Source organism: Mustela nivalis, assembly GCF_964662115.1.
Source record: "Mustela nivalis genome assembly, chromosome: 19".
In the NCBI taxonomy this organism is placed as follows: Eukaryota; Metazoa; Chordata; class Mammalia; order Carnivora; family Mustelidae; genus Mustela; species Mustela nivalis.
Window position 1 is genome coordinate 27,935,922 of NC_139038.1, and position 19,388 is coordinate 27,955,309.

At 43.4% G+C, this 19,388-nt stretch overlaps 1 protein-coding gene across 1 annotated transcript; it reads right to left on the minus strand.

Moving 5' to 3' along the window:
* Positions 1-7,494: 7,494 nt before the first annotated feature.
* LOC309854610 (uncharacterized protein) lies at positions 7,495-14,704 on the minus strand. The gene is made up of 2 exons (XM_082713949.1): positions 12,998-14,704; positions 7,495-8,069 (listed from the first exon to the last, which is right to left on the minus strand). Exon 1 carries the CDS (start codon positions 14,547-14,549, stop codon positions 13,035-13,037), a length of 1,515 nt encoding a protein of 504 aa, XP_082570075.1. The 5' UTR covers positions 14,550-14,704; the 3' UTR covers positions 7,495-8,069; positions 12,998-13,034.
* Between the last annotated feature and the right edge of the window lie 4,684 nt (positions 14,705-19,388).

Sequence of the window (19,388 nt, forward strand, 5' to 3'; positions counted from 1 at the left end):
GTGATTGTGCCAATATACACCCAAGCAATACCTTTCCCTTAAGTTTGAGCACAGCTCCTTATTTTCCCAAAGCACAGTTAAGACTTATTTTCCCATGTTAAACAATTTTTCTAAGGAAGCTTCTACATATACAAGGAAAGTCTTAAAGCTAAATGGCACAATTCACTGTTGAAGATCTTTGGTCATGTCCCTTCATTGGGGGTCCTCTACTCAGTCACCCTATTCCATGGGCCAACTCATCTTGTCAGGACAAAAGCTTTCTCTATCCAGTCTTGCCTTCCCTGGAGTCCCATCTCTTTTTTATCTCCAGCTCTAATCAAAGAAAGTGAAGACTGGCGCACCTGGCTGGCTCAGTCTGTAGGTTGAACTCAGGGTCTTGAGTTCAAGCCCCACATTAGGTTTAGAGATTATCTAATAAAAATAAAATAAAAATGAGTTCTTGCTTTGGCAGCACATGTACTAAAAAAACAAACAAACAAAAAACAAAAAAAAACAAAACAAACAAACACACAAAGACGAAAGGCAAACAAGCATTAACACGGCAGCCTGCAAAGACAGCCTTGCCCACAATGAAGTCATCCCTTTTTATCACTGTGCATTGCAGTTGTTCATAATTGTTCTGAGCTCCTTCATTCCAGAATGAACCTTTGCTTTACTTTCATATACCCAGAAGACCCATTAAACTGTTTTTCAAAAGAGCAGTCTTCCCTGAGAGATGAATTTTACAACCATCCCTAGAGCAATTCTGTTGGTTCAAGCTTCTTGGCTTGAAAGTAACAGAAACCATCTCCAGCTAGCTTAAGCAAAAAAGGAGACTTTGTTTCTAAGGATACAAGGATATATTAAGGCAACAAAGAATTTCTCATTGACTAAGTTTGAGTCAAGTGCCCTTCTCTAACTTAATCCAGACAGGTGAGGTCATATTGTGCCCAATGGCTTCCAATTTACTTGCTGTGGATGAGAGGGTAGCTATTAATGCTCAAGAAATGTTTACCAAAAAAAAAAAAAAAAAAAAAAAAAGCTTTCCAAATGGCTGAATGGTTGGAAAGATCCAGGTCAACAATTTCTAAACAGCAAAACCAATGGGAGGTATCCCATGTGTTCCTTTCCCCTTTCCAGAGTCAACAATTAGTTCATGAATCAATTATCTTTCTAAAAACTCCATTCACTAATGCAAGATCTCAACTGTGTATCTCCAGTATATATATAATACTGTAATATAATTAATACATATATCATATATCATACTGTATATATATTATACTGTAAAATAATTTATGAATTTTGGCACTTGTCAAAATGCAGTTTTCTTTCTCTTTTTTTTGTGTGTGTGCAGATGACTAAAAAGTATATAGTCTGGGGTAGTAAAGCTCAGTCAGTAATGCATGTGACTCTTGATCTCCAGGTCATGAGTTCAAGCCCCACAATGGGCATGCAGCCTATTTTTAAACATGTTTGAAATTTTTAAAAATTTTAAAAAATGAAAAGCTTATAGTCTTCCATGTTTATCTAGTGCAATGAACTATATTAACTCATACAAAATGGGAGAAGGGTAAATTATCTCAGTAACAAGGTTAATTTTTAAATGTTTTTATATTTGAAATTGTCCCATTGGTTTTGCTAAATTAAAAAAAAATTTTTTTATTTATTTAACAGACAGAGATCACAAGTAGGCAGAGAGGCAGGCAGAGAGAGAGAGGAGGAAGCAGGCTCCCTGCCGAGCAGAGAGCCTGATTCGGGGCTCCATCCCAGGACACTGGGATCATGACCCAAGCCGAAGGCAGAGGATTTAACCCACTGAGCCACCCAGGCACCCCAGTTTTGCTAAATTTTACCCGTTAGTAGAACCCACAGTCAAATAGAGCAGGATAAAAATTTCAACTTTGTTGTTTACTCTATTACTCTGGGCAGCTGGTTTATGTTCTTAGAACTCTAGTTGCCTTATCTATAAAATGGGGATAACTATTTTTTAAAGATTTTGTTTATTAATTTGAGGGAAGGAGTGAGAGAGCACAAGCAGGGAGAAGCAGGCTCCCCAATGAGCAGAAAGCCTGATGCCACGCTCAGTCCCAGCCTCCTGGGATCATGACCTGAGCCAAAGGTACTTAATGGACTGAACCACCCAGGCACCCAGGGGATAGGTACTTTTTTTAAAAGCTATTTCAGAGCTAGTGTTAGGATTAGATTGGAGCACATAAAGCACAGACCACAAAGTATGACACAGTGAGCAGAACAGGATAGGTTCTTAGTAAATGACAGTAGTATTTGCCCGCTTAGTTTCCTGTAAATATGAGATATATTGAGATACTTGATAGAGTCACAACCAGGTGAAAACTGACCGATGAGATAGATGATTGTTGGAGAGAAGAAAATAATTCATAAATTGCCCGGCAATAATATCTTGCATATTGTGCATCTTGTGACTTAGAATACAGTCTGTTTCCCATGGTTTTTTTAAACGTTCTATTTTAAAAACTGCAGCCAATGCCTGATTACTTTGAGCTTATCTAGTTCTAGACTAGTCAGTTAGCCCCTTAATTTCTGGATGTACAACAGCACAAATAGAGAGAAAGGAAATAACTTCTGTAGAGACGGAGTCATCTTTGTGTCCCATGGGGGTACCTAGCGCTTAGTATGTACTAAATAAAAATACATCAATTTAATCACTGTGTAGTAACTCCAGTTTTAGAAATCTTGGGTAAGACCAACGGTAAAAAATGAGACTCTTTGAACTCTGTTATTTTATTTTTCACTATCATTATCTCTAGCCAACAATTTTAAATGATATTGGGCCAGGGCGTGATCTCAGGATCATGAGATCATGCCTGCATAGAACTCCACACTGGGTGTGTAAGTCTGCCTAAGGTTTTCTCTCTTCCTATTTTGAGACTTTATAATGATGTATACATTACATCAAATGCTTGGAGTAGTGTTGAACAGAACACACATTGATTCTGATTCCTATTCAGAAGGATGTCAAGTATGACCCTAATTACTAGAAGAATAAAACCAACTCCAAAATACTTCAGCGTATTTTCTACGGCTTGTGGGAGAAGCAGAAGAGAGGATTCCAGCCTTCAAGGAGTTAGAAACATGTAAAATCAGATTTAACTTGCATATTGACAACTTTAGGGAAACTTTAAAAGGCAAAAACGGGAAGGCACAGAAGGAGATCTAGAGTGTCCTGCTTGCTACACAGACATACGCGCACACATGTGTGTGTGCAGGGTTTTGCACAGAGTCTCTGAATAGGTATCCCACACACCAGACATTAGTAACACTGATTGTTTCTGGGTAAGGGCCGTGAAGGACTGTGGGGTCAGGGGTGGGAGGAACACGTACTTTTCAACAAAGAGCCTTTAACACTATTTAGTTCCATTTCACTTTGCCTTGTTTAAAGACTTGAGGAAGAGAGAGCGTGGGGAGCCTGAGGTGGGGCTTGATCTCCTAACCCTGAGGTCATGACCTGAGCTGAAATAAAAAATGAGATGCTTAACAGACTGAGCCACCCAGGTACCCTTCGCTTTTTCTTTTTGAACCACGTCCTTAAAAAATTAAAATGTTCTGGTGGTGAGGGAACAGTGAAGTAAAATGCCTCATTATCCTTTCTGAACTCAAGTTCAAACCACTAAGATGATATATTTTTTAAAGGAGGCTATTAACAAGACAGTAAAATGTTAATTATACAGATTTGTTGGAAAGTAGACTCAAACCAAGGGCTGTCAGATTTTAGCCCAGACTCTGCCATGAGCTACCTACAAGATCTGAAGCAGGTCCCTTGTTTTCTTTATGATTTTTATTTGTGTGTTTGTTTCAAGGGAGGAGGGGTGAGGGACAAGACTAAATGGCCTTTGAAATTCTTAAAGTCAATGGTCAAATCATTAGTCCCTAGAATAGATTGGTCCCTATCTATTTATTAGGTCCAAATTTTGTATTACTTAAAAACATTCATTAGATTAGAAATAACCAAAATGTCCATGAGTAGGAAACAAATTAATTATTAAAAATCCACTAACTGGAATACTGTGTTCATAAAAAGAACAAAGTCTTTAACTGCACAAAAGGGAAGGATCTTCAAGATGTGTGTTAAGTAAAAAAAAAAGCAAGGTGCTGAAAAGTATGCTAAGAAATACTGGAATATGCAAGCACTTTATACATACGTGAATATATATATACTATATATATAATTATATATATATTTTTTTCAGTGAAAGGATTTACAAAAAACTAATAACATTTTTGGGGTGCCTGGGTGGCTCAGTGGGTTAAGCCTCTGCTTTTGGCTCAGGTCATGATCTCAGGGTTCTGGGACCGAGCCCCACATTAGGCTCTCTGCGCAGCAGGGAGCCTGCCTCCCCAGCTCTCTCTCTCTCTCCCTCTCTGCCTGCCTCTCTGCCTACTTGTGATCCCTCTTTGTCAAATATATAAATAAAATCTTAAAAAAAGACAACTAATAACATTTTTAAAAGTCGGGGGAGAACAAAATAGGAAGAGAGAAAACCTTAGGCAGACTACACACCCAGTGTGGAGTTCTATGCAGGCATGATCTCATGATCCTGAGATCACGACCTGGCCCAATATCAAGAGTCATTCATGCAGCTGACTGAGCAACTCAGGTGCCCCTTAAAACTAATAACATTTTTAACGTCTATCAGTAGCACTGTGCTGCGGGATGCAGGGAAACCTCACCATATGCCATTTTATGCTTTTTTAATTTTATAATATAAAAAATATATATATAATATATAGAATATAGAATATATATATAGAATATATATAATATAGAATAGTCAAAGACTTAAATTTTAAAAATCGGTTCATTCTATAAGAACATTTCTATTTTTAAAATTTTTAAAAAGATCTGTTCATTTATTTTAGAGAGAGCGCATGAGCGAAAGTGTGTAAACAAGGGGAGGGCTAGAGGGAGAAGAAGACAAACAGACTTATGACCTGAGCCAATGGCAAGGGTCCAGCCCTCAACCAACCAAGCTATGCTGGCGCCCAGAACATTCTTTTAAAATGTAGGGAAAAGGGGCGCCTGAGTGGCTCAGTGGGTTAAGCCTCTGCCTTCGGCTCAGGTCACGATCCCAGGGTCCTGGGATCGAGTCCCAAATCCTGCTCTTCGCTCAGCAGGGAGCCTGCTTCCCCTCCTCTCTGTCTGCCTGCCTCTCTGCCTACTTGTGATCTCTGTCAAATAAATATAAAAATAAAATAAAATGTACGGAAAGGGGAGTCTCACGGACAAATTCAGTGAAGCATGTTGACTCTTGATCTCAGGTTGTGGGTTCAAGCCCCACATAGGGTGTAGAAATTACTTAAAAATAAAATCTTTCTCAAAAATTAAATACAGGGGCACCTGGGTGGTTTAGTGGGTTAAGCCTCTGCCTTCGGCTCAGGTCATGATCTCAGGGTCCTGGGATGGAGTCCGGCATCGGGCTCTCTGCTCAGCAGGGAGCCTGCTTCCCCCTCTCTCTCTCTCTGCTTGCCTCTCTGCCTATTTGTGATCTCTGTCTGTCAAATAAATAAACAAAATCTTTAAAAGAAATTAAATACATACATACATATATACATACATACATACATACATATATACATACAATCTTTTTCTTTTAATGTAGGGAATATAAACCAGGAAAACGGACTGTTTTTAAAATAAAAGCCACTTAAAATAAAAGCCTGGGTGGCTCAAGTTGGTTAAGCATCTGCCTTTGGCTCAGGTCATGATTCCGCAGTCCTGGGATCCTGCCCGGGTCACACTCCCTGTTCAGTGGAGAGTCTGCTTCTCCCTCTCTCCCTGCCGCTCTCCCCAACTTGTGCTCTCTCTCTCTCTTTCTCTCTCTCTCTCAAATAAATAAATAAAAGCTTTCCATAAACAAATAAATAAAATTTAAATAAATAAATAAAAGCCATTTCTAGTTTTCTTTCAAGGTGCTTCTAGGCACTGTGGTAGCACCTGAGGTCCACTAATCACAATTCCTAAGGACGGCCTCTATGTATCAAACATCAAGTCCAGGGGCACGTGGGTGGCTCAGTGGGTTAAAGCGTCTGCCTTTGGCTCAGGTTACGATCCCAGGGTCTTGGGATGGAGTCCTATATTGGGCTCTCTGCTCAGCGGGGAGCCTGCTTCCCCGCACCACCTCTCTGCCTACTTGAGATCTCTATCTGTCAAATAAACAAATAAAGTCTTAAAAAATCTTAAAAAAAAAAATCAAGTCCAATCCTAGTAAAGGTTTTCTGTAGGGTTTTGCAAGCGTGGGCGCACTTGCCTGCACACCCCTCTACCACACTCTTTGTCCTTTGTTCAGAAGTACATTAAAAGTGATTTTTCTCTAAGTTCCTAACTCTAGTTCCTGAGGTATTGCTTACCTGATACATTTTATATCCAGAAGCTCAACTGTTGCGTATATTTATTCCTTAAAAAGAAATTTATAAATGTCAGCTGGTTTATAAACTGCCAGTTTAATCTGGTTATTTTCTTTTATTGTGGTAAAATATACACAAAATGTACCATCTTAACCATTTTTTAAAGATTTAATGATTTATTTATTTGAGAGAGAGAGAATGCAAGAGAGAGCACGAGCAGGGAGTAGGGGCAGAGGGAGAGGGAGAAGCAGACTCCCCACTGAGCAGGGAGCCCAAGGCAGGGATCCCCCGACCCTAGGACCCCAGGATCATGACCTGAGCCTAAGGCAGACACTTAATCAACTGCGCCACCAGGTACCCCATTATCTTAACCATTTTTAAATGTGCAGTTTTCTAGTGTGAAACCGATCTCCAAAACTCCTTTCATCTGAAAGGCTTTACCTATCATACAACTCCCTGTTCCTACCCCCAGTCCCAACCCCTGGCAGCCACCCCTCTGCTTTCCATCTCGTGAATTCCATTCTGTCATATGACAAATGTCATATAAGTGGAACCATATAGTATTTGTCTTGCTGTGACTGGCTTACTTCACTTAGTGTAATGTCCTTCCAGTATTCTTTGTGCCAAGTATCTGCAATGCATGGTCTTCCTGTCTGAGTTAATTTTTTTTTAAATTACAAATATAGGACTATAGAAGTATAGGATAGAAAAAGGGAAAGAAATATAAAAACAGCTTAAATTTTTGGAAGTTTTGATCAAAAGTTCTGTACCATCTAAAAAATCCTTTTTCCAGGGCACCTGGGTGGCTCAGTGGGTTAAGCCTCTGCCTTCAGCTCAGGTCAGGATCTCAGGGTCCTGGGAGCAAGCCCCCCATCAGGCTTTCTGCTCAGCGGGGAGCCTGCTCCTCCCCCCACGCCTACTTGTGACCTCTCTCTGTCAAATAAATAAATAAAATCTTTAAAAAGAATGCTTTTGCCTATTACTAGAAATTTAAAAAGAGAACGATCCATCTAAAAAAAAAAAGAAAAAAATTTAAAATATTAAAAAATAAAAAAAGAGAAAACTACCCATCTATTAGAGCATTCTCGCATCTATAATCTACTGATACAAAGAAGGAATGTAAGAGGAGGATACTCTCAAATGCATTTTATTTATCATTAAAAGATACAATCCAATCAGATTTTAAAATACTTGGGAAAATGGGAAATTTTTGTTCCTTAAATCAAAATAAGCATATAAGTATAAACTGTGGCATGTTACAATGCACTGATTGTAAGTTTTCTCTTCATTAGCGAGGTCACGAAGTACCCTTAAATGCACCGACTTACACTTTCCAGTGTCCGTTTCTGTGGGAAGCGTACTTACTTTCACCTTTACCCAGAGTGCGCTAGGCGTTCTTTTCCACTTGGAACGCTGGAATGTTTTCACAAGGAGTCTATTTTAAAAACCAACTTATTTAAAAACAAAGTTCATTTGGAATAGCATAGTTTATTATGGCTTAAAATTCTGGCAATAAAGAAATGTATGACGTGAATCTGGAAAACTCTCTTCAACACTGACACAAACATACTTGGCAGAAGCAGCGTTGGAGGCCTGCTGGTCTGAGACAGGTCAGGACCCCACACAGAGGTTTCCAAAACGAGGTTAAGGTATGTATTTGTGCTTTCATAAAGTTGGAACCTAAATCTGTGGAAACTTCGGTGATTCTGGAAAGAAAAAAAGCAATTTTTATGTGAGGTCATATTTATAAACAGAGTGGAATAATTCTTGATATTCATTGTCTCTCTGGGAGTAAAGTTTTCAACCTTGAAGTCACCCATAGACTGATCTGGAGTGTTACAAATGACAGGCTTACCAAAAAAAGGCTCATTAATAACTTTAATGTGGAAGGAAAACTTATAATCTATACCTTTTAACAAATCATGTATCTACTGCACATTAATTCTAGCTCTGCTGTGTGGCACTGAGAAAATGCTTTAACTTTTCAATCTATATCAAGTCTACCTGATTGTTATGGGAAATATGACGCAGCCTGTGAATTATTTGGTACAATGTGTAGTCTGTTATAAACACCCCCAATAAATGGTATGTTATTAATAAATGCCGCCACATCTGTGTTGATTCAAAATGAGAATATAAAGATATAAAGATATATAAAACAAAAGTGAATAAAAATAAATTTACATAAAGATAAATAAAACAAAGGTGAATAAAATCTTCATGGTCTAAAAGATACCATGACTGTTGAAGAGCTAATGAGTCCTCTGAGAATAAGAAGGTCTTTCCTCAAGCACCTCATGAACTGGAGAGCAGTTTTTTAAATTATTCTAGAGGAGGGTTCCTCAACCTCACAGTAACAGTGTTGTGGGTGGGATAATTCTGTGTTGGGCTGGGCTGGCCAGTGCACCGTGTATGGTGTGCGGCCCCTCTGCCTTTACCCACCAAATACCAGGAGAACCCCTCCTCGCTCTGCGGTTTTGTGTCACGGTGGCCTAGCCCCTGAGAGCTTCCAAGACCTACCTGGGCGTCAGCTTTCATCCCTGCTCCCCTCAGAGCTCCCAGTGGCTGCCTGTCTGGCCATGGGTCTGCTCAGGGCCTGAACACCACCACCTATACATTCTAGACTCCAGTGTTGGCAAATGCTAGGCACCACACAGGGGAATCTGAAGCTGGGAGTCAGAGACTCTGGAAATGACCCATCTTCAGGCCAGCGGACCAAGATGACAGGGCCAGGTTCTCTGAGAGCAGAGAATTCCATCCTCAGGCCTGGGTGTCACTGGGGCAGAGCGAAGCACCAGGTTAGCTGCAGGCCTGACAGGCCAGGCCATGCCCCTCTGTCCCAGGCCAGTTGCTCTTAGGGGAAGGCCTCCAGATGCTGTGACTGGGGTCAAAGTAACTAACTCTTCCGCCTACCCAGGCAAACTAGGGTAGCTTTCTCTCTTCTTATATAAACAGTCACATAATATCCTTGATTTTGCTTCTTGGCCCACAGAGCCTAAAATATTTACTGTCTGGGCCTTTATAGAAAAAATGTGTCAGGGCGCCTGGGTGGCTCAGTGGGTTAAAGCCTCTGCCTTCCGCTTAGGTCATGATTTTCAGGGTCCTGGGATCAAACCCCGCATTGGGCTCTCTGCTCAGCAGGGAGCCTGCTTCCCCGCTCTCTCTCTGCCTCCTTGTGATCTCTGTCTGTCAAATAAATAAAATATTAAAAAAAAAAAAACTTGTCAACACTTATTTTAGGTAATATGTATCTTACAGTCAATATAGAGCAATGTGTCATAACATTTGGTATTCCTTCTACCTGATGTCATCGTAGTAGCAAAAAAAAAAAAAAAAAGGTACATACAGGTAAATAAACACCAGAAAGTGTTTTCCAAGATGAACGCCCATGGAGCCCACACTTGGGTTAGAAACTGCTGCTAGCATCTAAGAGGTCCATTTTCCGCTCAGAACTAACTGGGAGACACCTTGGCAATTATCTCATTATTGGCCTATTGCCATTTCCTTACAACAGAGACCACAGGTTTGATTTTGATACCCCTTATCCTTCTTCACAAGCCTTCAAAGCTTCTCCCCTTACCTCAGCCTCCGAGTCCCAAGAACCCATGACTACAGCATCAGATTACCCTTTCCCAAATGTGTCCCCCGCAAGTCATGGACTTTTATGGGTCTATGCCTTCTCGTTGATGCTTTTTCTCTTTGCATGCCATGTTCTTCCCATCTCCCTCACCCAATGAATGCTTACTTTGGGATCAAACTCAAAAAATCCCTCATGTAGCCTATGCCTGTATTCTGAAAGGCTTGGGCTAGACTTCAGTTATCGCATACTGCATGAGTCATTTCTTTTCTTCCCTCCCCTCCCCTCCAATTTTTATTATTTATTTATTTATTTTTAAACTGGGGTGGGGGGGTGGTGGTTGGGGAAGAGGGAGAGGGAGAGAGAGAATCCTAAGCAGTCTCCACACCCAGGTCAGAGTCCAACACTGATGCGCCGCTAGATCTCACCACTCTGAGATCATGACCTGAGCGGAAATCAAAGAGTCTGACCTTCAATCAAATGAGCCACCCAGGCACCCCTGCACTAATTATTTCTGTATCTCTTTCTTCCTTGATAAATAGTGAGCATGTGGACAGCAGAGGACTCTTACTTAACTCTGAATCCCTAGGACATAATGTGATTGACTAGCACTTAACGGAGATTCAGTAAATGTCTGGTCAGAAAAATAATTATTTGAAGGGTACTTCATGGCTCTTCCTATCAAAAAATAATTCTCCCACTAAGAATTACTAGGTAAACCCCTTTTTCTTTCTTGTCTAAAATTTTCTCTTTACAGTTGTTCCTTTAAGTTAGAGGACTAAGTTTATAACAAAGCCTTCTGATGCCAAGGTCTGCACCCTTTCACCTCTATACGTGTTTACCAATATTTCTGGCAGCTAGTAAGTGCTTAAGCCTCCTTCAAGAATTACATTGAGACTTAATTCAACCATATAAATTTCATGAAAGGATACGATTAGCAGGAAAAAATTCATGATCTCTTTCAGTCATACTAAATCTTTTCCTTCCAGAATGACTGTGGTTTGTTAGTGTTTTGCTTTTTTATTTTTGTTTTTTAATAAAAATAAACGTGAGTCACTGAATTTATTTCATTTTAAAATCTTGGGGTGCCTGGGTGGCTCAGTGGGTTCAAGCCTCTGCCTTCTGCTCTGGTCATGATCCCAGAGTCCTGGGATCCAGCCCCTCATCCGGCTCTCTGCTCAGCAGGGAGCCTGCGTGCCCCCGCCCATCTCTCTCTCTGCCTGCCTCTCTGCTTACTTGTGATCTCTCCGTGTCAAATAAATAAGTATAATATTTTAAAAAAAGATCTGAGTGTCCAAACTGTACAAACCAAAAGAGCCAGAGTGCTCTGTCCCTACAGATTATCTGTAGAATATATATGTGTGTGTATACCTATATACACTCTCTTGAAGGAAAGTTCAAGAAAATTATAAGGAAATTAAGAGTTTGACATCACTGAATATTCAATTGTTCCCTACCCCGGAAATGAAACCAACCAATAGGAAATAACCTTGTGGATAACGTGTTGATAGCATTTAAACAAGGAGCATTAACATAACTTCCAAATAGGGATGCCTGGGTGGCTCAGTTGGTTAAGCCACTGCCTTCAGCTCAGGTCATGATTCCGGCGTCATGGGATCGAGTCCCACCTCGGGCTCCTTGCTCAGCAGGAGCCTGCTTCTCCCTCTGCCTCTGCCTGCCACTCTGCCTGTGCTCACTCTGACAAATAAATAAATAAAATCTTAAAAAAAAAGATAATAACTTCCAAATAGTGCTCTGCTCTCTATTTCTCCTCCAGAGTAGGTAATTTATGGAACAGGATTAAAGAGAAAGACCAGGAAATGGATACTCAGCCCAAATACCATTATGGCAGCACTTAACCGACTGAGAAGCAGGCTCACCAATTTTGACCTTCTCTACCTTTCTAACTGATAAGGGGTTGGGGAGTTCAGTGGAACTGGTCCTCAGTAGCTTCAACCGTGGAGTTCATTAAATAGGTTAGCACCAAGGGTCTTTCGATTTAGTAGAAAGCTCATGGGATTTACAAACAGCCAAATGGTTTCCAAAGTTAAGGATCATTCAAGTTTCACTACACACTTACTTTTTACCTTTAAATTGTTTCAGTGTTTTGTTTTTTTTTTACATAAATGTATTTTGAAAAGCAACGATCACTATTTCAAATAGAAAAACCAGCATGACTTGGCATAAATAAAAGTTATCCATTGAAATAACTTGAATATACGTAGTATTACATCCTAGCTGGTGCAGCTGTTGCCTACCAAAATGTTGGAGAGCTGCTGGAGATCACTAAGTCCACACTAAGGTGCTCTCCTTGATAGAATCATGAAGGCTGCTCAAGAACACAGAGGGCGAGGCACCTGGTGGCTCAGTGGGTTAAAGCCTCTTCCTTCAGCTCAGGTCATGATCCCAGGTCCTGGGATTGAGTCCCGAATTGGGCTCTCTGCTCAGCAGAGAGCCTGTTTCCTCCTCTCTCTCTGCCTGCTTCTCTGCCTACTTGTGATCTCTGTCTGTCAAATACATAAATAAAATCTTTAAAAAAAAAAAAAAGAACCGAGAGGGCACTGAAGGGCTCCCTGCTATTTCATGCTGTGTCCCTTTCCCACCAAAAATCATTCTGTTTCAGAAGCAGTGCTGAGTCTCTTTCCCCACTGCACCACAGGTCCTGATGGAATGTCTTAATGACCCTGCCCTTACAAAGCCTAAATAAAAAGAAAGCAATCTCACTCTGATAGAGTAGGTAAGACCTTAACCTCACCAGGCTTCAAAAACTTAACAAAGTGGATATAAAAAACAAAACAAAACAACAAACAAACAAAAACCCTACCAAAGTGGAAAAGATCTAATCCCCGAAGGAACAGGCTATTTGCCTCCAAACAAACAAACAAACAAACAAACAAAAAAACCCTACCAAAGTGGAAAAGATCTAATCCCCCAAGGAACAGGCCATTTGCCTCCACTTGGTTTTTTCCAGCAGAAGGGATTGAGGAAACCATCAGAACCCAGACCCGGAAACAATCAAGGAATACTACAGGTAAAGTTTCTGCCCACGGCACTTACTTGGCAGAGCGGCCTATGGCTGGGGTCTGGTTCTGTACTAGGGAGGGCTACTTTTCATCTCTGAGGCAGGGGACACGGATTGCTGGGCCTGAGAAGCTGGAGCTTGGGACTCAGGGGGCGGGGACACGGTGGCAGGGAATTCCTGACTTAGCTCCTGGACCGCTGGTGGCAGAGTCTCAAAAGCCTGTGCAACTGGCTTCTTCTGAAACTCTTGGACAGGCGCAGACTGGCTGGGAGAAATCTCTTGGACAGAAGGGATGCTCTGGGGGGTCTGTTGGTTGTGATAGAAGGCCTGAAAGTCCTGGACAGCAAGGGAGATCCGAAGTTTCACAGGTTGGGCCTGTAAAGACTGGGATGTTGGGACCTGGATCAGAGACCCAGGGGGTGCCAGGCCCTCCGACTGGGGAGCCTGAGCACCTGAAGACGGAGTTTGAGAGGCCAGGGGAATATTCTCCAGCTGGCTCTGGGAGGCCAGTGGGACTTGGAGGTGACTCTGTGCAGCCGCAGACACCAGAGGGTGGCTTTGAGGGGCCGAAAGGATCTGGAGGTTGGTCTGTGCAAGCACTGGCACCAAGTTATGGACCTGAGAGGCCAGAGAAACTGAGGAGTGGTCCCAAGAGGCCACAGGCACAAAGGGCTCGTTCTGAGAGGCAAGGACCACTGTAGGTTGAGTCATCGAGGACAAGAGGACAGCAGGCTGACTCTCAGAGGCAAGAGTGAGCAGAGGAGGGCTGGTAGAAGCCAGGGAGGCTTCTGGCCTGCAGCCAGCAGACTGGCCTGCAGAGGCAACAGTGGCCACAGGCTGGCTCCTGGAAACAGAGAGAGCTAGAGGCTGGCGGGTGGAGGCCGAGGGAACGGCAGGCAGGCTCCTGGAGGAGAGGACCGCTAGAGGCTGAGGCTGGTCGGGAGGAGACGGAGGGATCTCGGGCGCCGCCGTATGAGTGAAAGGCCCTGGCAGCCGGGCCTCGGCGCCCAGAGACCCAGCACCAGGCCCTGGGGAGCGAACTCCCTCCGAACTCACGACAGCTTCAGGTTTGGGGCCCAGGTCCTCGCTGCCCAGATTTTGCGCGTCGCCGCTCTCCTGGGCACCCGCCGTTGCGTCTTTGCCCCGATCTTCCTGCTCCAGCTGGTTTTCGGGCCGGGCCGGGCCGGTCATACTCAGAGAAGCAGATCTAAGCAGGAAGGTCCTGGGAGCGCAGCGCCGCCGGATCCGCGTCAAGCTGCGGGACACGTTGCAGAGGGTGTGAGAGAGGCGCTGGCTCAGCGCGTTCCCCGCCGTGGAGGACGGCACGTGGAAGGGCTCCTTCAGGGACTCCTCGGCGGTCAGCTCGATGTTGCCGGTGTACCAGAAGACCCACCAGAGCAGGCTGAAGAAGATGATGATGGAACCCAGGTAGAGCAGCAGGTCGTAGAAGAGCAGGTGCGCGAAGACCCCGGTGAACAGCAGGGTGGCGCCCACCGTGTCGAAGACCACGCCCAACCAGAAGAAATGCCTGCAGCGCCCGAGGCCCGTGGGCTTTCTGGTCTCCACGCTGTTTCTTGAAAGCTCCATGACCCGCCACTGCCGCCGCCGCCGCCGCCACCAGGTCCTCAGAGACCTGGCTGGCTGTGCAGCCGTCCGCCCGCTGTGGCCCCCGGGTCGCCATGGCAACGCCCGGGGGGTGCGGCGTGCAGGGGGTGGGGCGAGAGGGCGGGAAAACGAGGCTCCGCCCCAGCGAGGGGAGCATGCGCGGTACGCCCCGTGGCCCACGCGCCAATCCTCAGCGCATGCGCAGTGTTTCTGCCCGCCGCGTTACTCCCGTATTTCCCCAGCGCGGAGTCTGGCATGTGGGGACACGAGTGTGGGAATTTACGTTTGGGGACTGTGGGCTGTGTCCCCGCTTTGGGGGAATGAAATAGCTGCATTCTTTTCCCCATACCCCTCTCGTTCTACCCTGAGATCATGACCTGAGCCGTAGGCAGCGGCTTAACCCACTGAACCCCCCAAGTGCCCCAAGGGCCCTCTTTATGGTAACTCCTTCCCCAGCTGGGAGTGCAGCGTGGATCCCAGTGCTGCCCCCTTCCCAGGAGGTCACGCGTTTTCTTTGTTTTGGTGAATTGGCCAGATTAGGATCTCCTGTTAAATCTTAGTTCCCATCTTATCCGTTTGCTGGTAGTGACATTCTTTTTTTTTTAAAGATTTTATTTATTTATGTATTTGACAGAGATCACAAGTAAGCAGAGAGGCAGGCAGAGAGAGAGAGGAGGAAGCAGGCTCCCTGCTGAGCAGAGAGCCCGATGCGGGACTCGATCCCAGGACCCTGAGATCATGACCTGAGCCGAAGGCAGCGGCTTAACCACTGAGCCACCCAGGCGCCCTGGTAGTGACATTCTTTAATACAAGACCTAGAAGTGAATTCTTCTTTTTTATTTTATTTGTTTATTTATTTATTTGAGAGAGAGCGAGAGAGAGAGAGCGAGAGAGAGAGAGCGAGCATGAGAGGAGTGAGATAAGCGGGAGAAGCAGACTTCCTGCTGAGCAGGGAGTCTGATGTGGGACTCGATCCCAGGACTCCAGGATCATCACCTGAGCCGAAGGCAGTCGCCTAACCAACTGAGCCACCCAGGCGCCCCTAGAAGTGAATTCTTGAGGCTTTTAACATTCTACATGTCCTTCCCCTTCATTGTTACCACTTTTGATCACCTGCTTGCCCAGACCCCTGGGAGTACTTAAATAACAGCTTTTCCCACTAATCCCAACAGAGTAAGGTAGGAAGACTGTGTCAAAAATAGGAGGATCCACTGGAGCCCGAAAACCACAGTAGATTAAAAATGAGCTCATTTGAAGCTTGAGAAGTGGGCGAGAGAATATTAAAACTAGTATAAGACCTAGTGTCATTCAAGTTCTGTTATTAAAAGTCATAGCCAAGAACTGACCGTTGGTCCCTCAGTTGTGAAAGGTCGATTTTTTTTTTAATTTAAGATTTTATGTATTTATTTGACAGAGGGAGATCACAAGTAGGCAGAGAAGGGGGGGCCTGGGTGGCTCAGTTGCTTAGACCGCTGACTCTTAATTTCAGCTTGGGTTGTGATCTCAAGGTTATGAGATCAAGCCCCAAGTGGGGCTCCCTGCTCAGCGGGGAGTTGGCTTGAGGATACTTTCTCCTTATGCCCCTGCCCCTTCTCATACTGTATCTCTCACTCTCTAAAATAAATATTTAAAAAAATAACCTTTTAATTTTAGAATCGATTAGATGCGCAGAAAAATTGTGAGGACGATATAAACAGTTCCTCTCTACTTCCATACACCCAGCATTTGTGATGTGGGGAGCAAAGGCAAAAGAAAAAAATTAAATTTCCCCAGAATGTACAGCCCACTGACAAGTCCTTGAAACAGGCAGAGTGACCTTCCTCTAGGAAATCAACTGCCTAAGTGTTATTCCTTTGTTAAGGACAAAAGGCAGTCTTAGCTTTATCATTATCCCAATCCCTCTGGATCCTATGGGTCTACTTTAACATATACAAATTCCTTTGGAAACTTCCTTTATCTCTACCACCCCCCCCCCCAAGATCTACGTTAGCAATCATCCTCCAAGCACATGGCCGAGTGATAGACATCCGAAGGGTCTGGTGACTGAGGGTTTACTAAACAGTAGTAAATGACCTTTTCCGAACAATAGCTGCCCCTTCAAGGTCCTGGAAACCTTGCTTCCAAAATTCCTTAGAGACTTACATACCCCTGATTCCCTCCCAACTTGAAAGTATATCCTCAGCCACCCTTCACAATCCAAGTGCAGCTTTCTGTCTACTGGTCCTATCCCCATGCTTTAATAAATCCACCTATTTGCTTGAGACATCCAGAGATGTCTCAAGAATTCTTTCTCGACTATTCACTCAGAACCCCAACATTTTCATATCATCTGTACTTTGATTTTTAAAATGTATTACAAGGGAGTGTGGGTGGCTGTCCTGGGGTGACTGCCTTTGGCTCAGGTCATGATCACAGGTTCCTGGATTGAGCCTCGCATCAGGATCCCTACTCAGCAAGGAATCTGCTTCTCCCTCTCCCTCTGCTGCTCCCCCTGGCTCATGCTCTCTCCCTCCCATCCCCCCCCATTAATTTATAAAATTAATAAAATCTTTAAAAAATACATTACAAAGCAGCACCTTCTCTTTATAACTGTGTTTTTTTTTTCTTTGTAAGTGTTTCTAAAAGTTTAAGAAACAATGTTTCATGAACTTCTTGGTCAACCAATAACACTACTTCTGAACCTAGGTACCCCAGAAATATGCTAAGGATACCGGATGTCACAAGATAAAACATGGTCCATCTTCCTACAGTGTCAATTTTCCCTGATAGCAAGTAGTTTAAAATACAAATATGAAAATAAACAGGTATAATGGAGTAAAATATAAAATGAGAAAACAGATTGTATTTAACAAGTTAAATACCCAAGATAAAAATTCATTCCTTGTGGCTATTCAGAAATATTAGACTATGTGGCTGACTTTAACACAAAGACTCCATGTATATAACCATGGTACACCTTCAAGGAGGCTCAGTTTCTTAGTAGTAAGAAACTTCAGAATTTTTTTTTAAGATCTTATTTATTTATTTATTTATTTATTTTAAATATTTTATTTATTTATTTGACAGACAGAGATCACAAGTAGGCAGAGAGGCAGGCAGAGAGAGAGGAGGAAGCATGCTCCCCGTTGAGCGGAGAGCCCGATGTGGGGTTTGATCCCAGGATGCTGGGATCATAACCTGAGCTGAAGGCAGAGGCTTTAACCCACTGAGCCACCCAGGCGCCCCCTTATGTATTTATTTGACAGAGGTAGAGAGAGATCACAAGTAGGCAGAGAGGCAGGCAGGGGAGGGGGAAGTAGGCTCCCTGCTGAGCAGAGAGCCCAATGTGGGGCTCGATCCCAGTACCCTGAGATCATGACCTGACCCGAAGGCAGAGGCTTAACTGACTGAGCCACCCAGGCGCCCACTTGAGAAATTTTTATATGAAATATTCATATTTCTTTTTTGTATATTTATATTTTTAACAATTTCATGAATATCAAAATAAGCACAAGATATTATAGGGTAGAATACAATATCCATATACATTTAATAGTAGACAAAGCTTTGTGCTGTATCTCCAGGATAAGCGCCTTTTTTCTCTTTTTAAAACCTTTTTAAAGATTTTATTTGTCAGAGAGAGAACACGGCAGGGGGAGCGGCAGGTTGGGGAAGAAGCAGCTCTCCATTGAGCAAGGAGCCTGATGCAGGACTCCGTCCTAGGACTCTGGGATCATAACATGAGTCGTAGGCAGATGCTTAACAGACTGAGCCATCCAGATGTCCCATCTTTTTTTTTTTTTTTTAAGATTTTATTTTTAAGTAATCTTTATACCCAAGGTGGGGTTCAAACTCACAACCCTGAGATCAAAAGTCAAATGCTCTACTGACTGAGCAGGCCAGGTACCCCAGGGCTTGCTTTCTTTTGACATTAGGGATACTTGATTAGAAAATTTCTGTTGAGGGGTGCCTGGGTGGCTAAGTCTGTTAAGCATCCGACTCTTGATTTTGGCTCAGGCCATGACCTCAGGGGTGTGTGTAGAGCTCCATGTTGGGCTCAGTGCTGGGCACGGAACATGCTTAAGATTCTCTCTCTGGGGCGCCTGGGTGGCTCAGTGGGTTAAGCCGCTGCCTTCGGCTCAGGTCATGATCTCAGGGTGCTGGGATCGAGTCCCGCATCGGGCTCTCTGCTCAGCAGGGAGCCTGCTTCCCTCTCTCTCTCTCCGCCTGCCTCTCTGCCTACTGTGATTTCTCTCTGTCAAATAAATAAATAAAATCTTAAAAAAAAAAAAAAGATTCTCTCTCTGGCCCCAATCCCACCATCCTCTCTTTAAAAAAAATCTGTTGAGAAATATTGCTATATATAGGATGCTGACATAAGAAAAACTCTATTTTTGGAGGGAAATAAAATAATCCCACAAACAAAAGACCCTTCTAGAGTCTGAGTGGCTAGTGGGTTAAGCATCTGCCTTTGGCTCAGGTCATGAACTCCAGGTCCTGGGATCGAGCCCCGCATCGGGCTCTCTGCTCAGCGGGGAGCCTGCTTCCCCTTCTCTCTGCCTGCCTCTCTGCCTATTTGTGATTTCTCTCTCTGTCAAATAAATAAATAAAATCTTTTTTTAAAAAACCTACACCAATATAAAAGAAAGAAAAAATTGTTGAGAAATTATTAATAGACATATATGCATTTAAGGGAGCACAAAATCTTTGTGTTACTTTTGTCGTATTAGGACATGCGTTGGACTCCTGACTACAGAACCAACTCAGTGGCCTGTAAATACTGAGTAAAAAACTTTGTTCTTGTGGCCTGACAGCTTTGCCAAGCCTTCATCTGGAGACTTA